Here is a 7370-nt window from a genome sequence, read left to right on the forward strand (position 1 = left end):
TGGCGGCGGAACCGGGAGCGGGGCTGCGCATCTTCCGCGATGTGAGTACGCGGCACCCCGGCACGGAACGCGTGCTTCCGCACAGGGCACCTGCGAGCGTCCGGGGAGGGGGCACGTGGTTTGTTATGTTTTGCCTTTTTCTCTTGTCTTTTTTTCTCTCCATCCTTCTTTTTTTCCCCTTTTATTTCCTCTTTTCTTCTTCCTTTATTTTTTTTCTTGAGCTGTTATCTCCTCCCTCTGTGGAAGGGGCTGAAGCCCAGTGAGACTGTGGCTCTTTCCCCTTTCCCCGTCCTTATCCCTTCCTTTTCCCCTTTCCCTTTTCCTTTCCCCTTCCCCTTTTGCTTCTAATGGCTGCTTGTTTGAGGGAAGCAGGTTAGTGTTTGGGGGTGGCTAGGAGAAGTTCTGGGTGAAAAGTCACCTTTCCAAATCAGTTGCTTCAAATTGTATCGTTTTAATTGGGATGGGGGAGGGGAGGCGCTTTTCACTGCAATTTCTCTCCCTATAAAAGTTGTGGGGTTTTTCACAAACCGTGCAGGCTCTTCCCATCCCATGATGAATTTGAGGTGCCCGAGATCAATGTGCAGAGAATCCTGAGCCCCTCGGCCCTTTGAGGGTGAGCCCAGGGATGTGCCTTGATGTGCATCTGGTCATGCAACTCCCCAGGGGTGCTGTGCTGGACTCTCACCAAGGGCTCAGCATCTCGCAGGATGCAGCTGTAAAGTTTTTTTGTCTAAACTTGCACAGCACAGAGCATTTCTTTATTCCAAGGCAAATCCTGGTAAAAGCCAAACTCCCACCCAAAGATTTTCAAAGAATCCCCTGACCTTGGTGAGACCTACAAATCTTGAGACCAGCTCTACTACCAACTCTGATCTGCTTCAGAGCAGCTCCTGTATTGGCATTATTCCACAATATCAGCTGGAAATGGTATATTCTGTGTTAAAGGACTCTTTATCTAGATGTTTTCTCTAATGTACCCACTTTAACTAACCCAACCTTGCCCCAAATTATTTCGAGCAACCCTCATCTGCTCATCTCCTGATTGCTCTAGCTTCCATAAGAAATCATTTAAATAAGAATTTTTGTTGAATTCTATTCTATTTCAATTCAAGTGTATACTGAAAATGCAGATTTTTTTTTTTTTTTGTCTCAGAGATACCACTTATAAGAGAAACAGGAGAATTACAGTCATAGATCACAAAAACAGAAGAGAACTCTAAGTTGCCAGGAAAGAGCTAAAAAACATTAAATGGAGCCAACTCCCCAGTTTAACTCAGCACACTGGGTTAGGAAACTGCACATGGTCAGATTATCTGATAAACTGAAAATTTTTTATTTTACTAGAGTAAAAAAAAAAATTCAAAATAAAATTGTTTCATTTTCAGCATTTTCTTAAACCAGCATCAGGTTCATATTTATAGGAACAAACCTGTGAATAGGAGGGAGGGAGGCTGTTTCTGTGTTTCTCCTCTTATATCTGGAGGAAAACCTTAGATTCAAACCATGTCTGCCTGCTTCAAAGCAGGGACTGGACCCTGGGGCCCTGCCTGCAGTGAGTACGTTCATCTCACAGATATTTTAGATATTTGGGGGTTGTAGGTGTGTGATTACCCCTCAGTGAAGTACCCCCACCTATATAAAAACTTCCCTTTAAATTACCAGGCAGCAAGAGGTTTGTTGTAAGGCTGCACAGAAAGGGCAGGCACTGAGGTCCTGATCCCACTGGGGAATAGAATTTTAGAATAATAAAATGGCTTGGGTTGGACAGGACCTTAAAGATCATCTAGTTCAAACACCCTGCCATGGGCAGGGACACCTTCCACTAGAACATGTTGCTCAGAGCTTCCTCCAACCTGGCCTTGAACACTGCCATCCACAGCCTCCCTGGGCCACCTGTACCAGTGCCTCAGCACCCATACAGTAAAGATTTTTTTCCTAACATCTAATCTAAACCTACTCTCTTTCAGTTTGAAGCCATTCCCCATTGTCCTGTCACTACATGCTCTTACAAATAATCTCTCTCCAGAGAGGGAGACCTAATGAGAGTGATATATGATTGCGAAAGCAACCTCCTCCCTGGTCTTTTGTCAGAGTCCCTCTCAAGTGTCTAAAGGATTTTAATATTTCCTGGTTTGGGGGGTGGTGATGGTGTAATGAATTAAAACAAAGTAATACAAACTTTAAATAATAAATAATAAAAATAATAAATACATAAAATAATTTTAAAATCAAAATTTTAAAACTACTTATGCAGAAACTTTTGCCACTCTTGACCCATATTTATGGGACATTTCAATTTGATTGAAACTCCACTGCCACAGCCCTTCAAAAATCCAATCCTTATACTGAAAATTTGGAGTATGATTTATTTAAATAGGGAGGGAAATTGTCATCTTGTTAAGTATATTTCATGCTTCATGTGCTGTAAACTTGGTCCAATGCAAAGTTCTGCTTAGAGACCATCTGTGAAGTCCTGGATGTGGGTCACAACTCTGTTGGTTCCCTGCCAACCCCACCCTACAGAAAACAGTCATGAAGATGCTCCAACAGAGCTTGGCACTTGGATCCATCTTATCTGGTTTCACCCCTAGGAGCAGAGCAGTTGTGGCATGTGCTGGAGAAGCTGTTTAAATGCTACTAACATTTTAATAAACCAGAGAATGTTTCCATTGCTGTCAGATCTCAAAAATATATGTGCCCATTTCGAAACACTTTACTGGATATTCACAGCAGCAATAGAAACTGTATTTGGAAGATTTGCTTTCTTCCCTTTCCTACATTTGTTGCAGCATTGCCTGGATGACTCCCCATTGCTGAAGCAGCCTGTGACACCAAGTCTGATCCCTTCATGCCACCCAGCTCCTCTCCTGACTTACCCTTTGCTTCCTCCACCTACATAAACCACGAGTCTTTCTCACCATCTCAGATGCTCAGCACATCCTCCCAGCCATCACTCTTGCTCTGCTTCTCTAGGCCCCTTCTCTCAACCCTGAATCCAGTACCATAGAAGCCATACAGTCTCAGGCTTTGGGCCTGAACATCATCCTTATAATCCATAAAAAAATCTAGAAAATAAAGCTGGTTCTTGTTATGGTCTTGGGTTTTAGTGCACACAGCAAAGGAGGAGCTCAAAAAAGCTCTGAGGGAAGGATGGAGACACATTAAGAACTTTAAAATTTTATGCAGCTTTGTGAAAATGTGATGTAAAGCGCAAACTATAAATGTGCACTATAAAGAGCATTGTTTGTTTTTAACCCATACAAGAAAAAATAAAAATTGATTATGTTCTCTCTGTCTCGCTTTTTATTTAGATATTAAGAAGAGCAGACAAGAATGGTAAGATTGCTCTTATGTCTTGTCCCCTCCCTTTGGAAAAAAGAATGCATCATTGATTCAGAATTTTAAGTCATGCTTTAAACATCCTGACAGAAAAACCAGCCATCCCTCATTTAATGTTTTCTGCAGGTTCAGTGCCATGTATTATGTTGTGCTCTGATCCTCCCTTCTTTAAGTACAGATCTTATGCTTTCAAAATTTGACGTGTGTGTTTGATTTGCACTTTGGGTGCCTGTGGGTGTTTTCTTAGTGACACTGACTCAAGAAGGTTTGAAATACTTGTTAGTAGCTCCATCTTACTACTTTTTAAAAACACCTTAGACTACATCCAGAAATCAGACTTGTTTTTGTATTTGTTCAATGTCAATGGGAATAATTAACCCTTGAATTCAACTCATATATTTATAGCACAGAAGTCATAAGTTTTTTATTAACAAGAGAAGCATTGAACAGGGTCAAACACCCAGATCAGACAGGTTTAACCCTGACAAGTGATTCCCAGTCCAGTAAATCCTCAGAAAATAGATATCGTGTGCATTCAATAAAGAGAAGGCAAATGGATACCACTGAGAAAATCAGCGATAATAGCTTACAAGAGAAGAACTCTTGGACAGCAAGTGGTTACTGCACAGTTTGGGGGTGTAACTGAGCACATTGAATAACTGTTTACTGTGGCTAAGAGAGAAATCTCACCTCCACAGTCCACTTCTGGTTGCTACTGCTGCCCCAGCTCACGTGCAGCAACTGGCACTTCCCACAAGACCATGGTAGGCTCCTTCTGAGAGCTCAGCAGCCACAGAATCCATCACTGTGAAAGTGTTCTGTTAGTGTTTTCTTTGTTATCTCACTCAGTCAGCTTGCCAGTGGTTTGTAATGGCAGTGATGGTGCAAGCTGAATTCCAAGGTGGCATGGGGAGGAGAAGGACCTCCCCTTCAGTGGTGCATCTCTAGCTTAGTTAGCTGCCAACCACAGCCAAGCTCTGCTGGCATCCCTCTCAGAGCTTCTCATGGTGTTTGGGATAATGTGTGTATCTGCCCTGAAGACTGATGAGGGTCAGGGTGCAGGGTACCGAGCAGGACTCACCATCCCCCTAGAGTCTAAAAGGGACTCTACAGCTCTGTGTCCCTGCCCTGGACTTTGGGCTCAGGCTGTCCCTGGCCTGGTGGATCCACAGCACTTCAGTGGTTAGGAACACTTCCAGTCCTCATTTGGGTTTTCCCACAGCTCATGACTACACTGCTATGAAAATAGGGGGAACAGCTCACACAATCAGTGACAAACTTGCTTGTTCCAGAACAATCCAAAACCATATCTGCCCCAGAGACTTTGGTCACTGGTATTCTTACCTGTATATGGTTTCTTTACAACATATTATTGGCAGAAAAGTGGCTAAGTTCAGTCACTTCAGTTCTATTAATTTAAGTCCATGAACTTGAATTATTTCAGCTCTTAGGCCTTAATTGTGTTTGCTCAACCATCAATTGCCTATGGGACTTCTACTTTGCTAATCTAGCACTGCACATGCTTGTGCCACATTGATAGGGAGATTTGTTTCAAGGCTGTAAAGTTAAGCACATTTTCAGAAAGGTTATTGGATATGTGAACACTTACTGAACATGTTTACACTGTTGTCAACATAGATTATTAGCTTTGGTTAATGACTGGTCTACTTACACTTTCAGTGTCACCTTTCTGTGCTACAGGAAACCAAGTATTGGCTTTCAATAACAAATAGTACACTACTGTCCATGACATAGCCCTGTTAAATTCTCAAATATACTTTTAATAGAACTTTTTCTGCTGTGTTCATTCCTTTTGTGAGATTAAAATACCTTCACAGAAAACGTCATCAAAAACTTTACCAGATTCTTGCTAGACAGCAAGGAAAAATTATATTAAAAAAAAATGGATCAAGCAGATAAATAGGAGTATTGTATAAGGTAGCATTTTTACTATGAATTAGTGGACTGTGGGACTTCAGGTAAGCCTTCCACAGCAGCGGAAGACCACTATTCTTGCAAAGGTAATATAAAATGAGAGATCAAAAGAGCCAAGAAAAGCCACTGAACTGCTTGTACTAAAAGATGCTACAATAATTTATGACATCTGCGTTTAATTAAGACAGTTCTTTAGCAAACAGTCATGTGAAAGAAGTCATACAAATGGCTTCTTTCTTTGCCAGCCCAGGTATACAGTTTGCCAGCCCACATACATCATTCTCTTACTGTCCTGTTTCTGGAAATATCAGCTGTGCAGAGATTCCATGAGAGGATCTGCTTCATAAACTCTTAATTCTTATTTCATGGCTGTGCAGCTCTGCTTTTGGTGGAGCAGATCCATACTCCTCCCATAACTGAAAAGGTCATTTGATTTTTTTAAAGGGAGAACAAGGCATAGGGAAGGATTTTTAAGAACTATATGGTTCATAATATTGAAAAAAACGAAAGAAAATCCTGAGGGGAAAAAAGCAATTTCATAAAGATGAGATGCTGCACATTGGCATTTTTGGAAAGGAGAAGTTTCAGGTCTGTATGTCAAAATGAAATTTTGGTCAGGTTTATTTGATAAAGCTCCATGTTCTCAAAGGAAAGCATGTGGATTTCACACAGAAGTAATTTGGAAAAGCTCCAGCTAAAAAGAAAAATCATTTGTTTAATTTCTGTTGCTATTTAAAACAAAATGAAATTCATTAAATTCCTCTTGAAAAGTAAAATCTTGTGCCTAGCCTGCAAGGGAGGGAGTGAAGAAAAATGGGAAACTGGAACTGCCAAATGAAGTCTTTCCTAACCAAAAAAAATTGTTACTTCCCTCATCTCACAGGCAACAGTGGTTGCCTCACATATGTGCGAATGCAGCACCTGTATGTGCTTGTCTGCATGAGGTGTATCTTTTATCTCCTGATATGCCAGGAGGGACGTGGGGCACCCCATTAGCCTTGCAGTGGCCTGCAGTCAGGTGAAATGACATCAGTTGTTGGTGAATATCACCCAGGGGCCTCTTCTGACCATGCAGCTGTGACATGTGCCCAGTTAGAATTGCCTCCTGCCAGAATCCCCTCCTCTTAGCACAGAAATGGAATTTCAAATACAAACTGCATTGCAGAAACCCAATCACAAAGAGTCTGACTGTCAAAATGGATGGGAAAAAAAAGTAATAATCTGAGAATGCAGCTGTTGATCTTGCAAGAGTAACAGTCTTCCTTCAGCAGGGTGCCTCAACACCGATGGTTCAACACAGACAAAGACAAGGAGCACCACAATATAACTAGAGAACAGTGCCCTGCCTTTGCTGGCATTATGGTAGGGATCATTTCTCTTCCCATCCCTCTGGGGAAGACCACTGCCTTTGCCTTTTACCAGAGTCTGTCTATCATCTCCAGCTCTGGAAACATGGCATTTGAGACTCCCCTTGGCACTTTTCAGTGTGGAAACATCCATCCAGTCAGACCCGGAGGGAGTGACTCCTAGCCCTGTCCCCCAGGAGGAGGACCTCTCAGCTGTCTCTCTCCTCCACAGAATTCAAACTGGTATTTGATTATGGCCCTGTTCCAAACTTAACAGCTCCTGCCCCCAAGATCTTGGATACCTCTAAGCCCTGAGGAGGGCAACTCTAATATGACAGGTTTAGAAAAGATGGTTTGTATATAGATGCTGTCATTGATTTGCAAATACAAGTCAGCTGTTGTGATAAAGCACTGATTATAACATATGTCTTAAACATTCTTAAAGCTCCTAAGAGAAAGATATTTGAAAACATCATTGGTAATATCTGCTACAGAAGCAGACATTTTCAAAAAAACCTGAAAAGCCTGAACTGTAAGGAACACTGTAAACAGTATGCTGCAGGCAGTCAGGAATGACTGCAAACAAATGAGGGAAAATTTTAAAAACTGACTAAACAAAAGAAGACTAAAGCTCCATAGATTGACAAACCTGACTATCAAACAAGCAGCTGACTTGCAACAGAATCTTATTAATGTCAGAATCACTGCATTTATGTCTGGTTTAATTTTTTTTCTCTGGCATTTAAAACA

General features: G+C 41.6%; 1 protein-coding gene across 1 annotated transcript in view; it reads left to right on the top strand.

Annotated features, from left to right (window-relative positions):
• Window positions 1–2: 2 nt before the first annotated feature.
• NECAB1 (N-terminal EF-hand calcium binding protein 1) overlaps window positions 3–7370 on the top strand; it is a gene marked incomplete at its 5' end in the record, with an annotated part of 58879 nt that continues 51511 nt past the window's right edge. The window contains 2 exons of the mRNA XM_017731043.1: window positions 3–41; window positions 3312–3336. Coding sequence (XP_017586532.1) covers window positions 3–41; window positions 3312–3336 — 64 coding nt within the window. The remainder of the gene's footprint in view (window positions 42–3311; window positions 3337–7370) is intronic.

This window comes from Corvus brachyrhynchos, unplaced genomic scaffold (genome assembly GCF_000691975.1).
Source record: "Corvus brachyrhynchos isolate BGI_N302 unplaced genomic scaffold, ASM69197v1 scaffold293, whole genome shotgun sequence".
Taxonomy (NCBI): Eukaryota; Metazoa; Chordata; class Aves; order Passeriformes; family Corvidae; genus Corvus; species Corvus brachyrhynchos.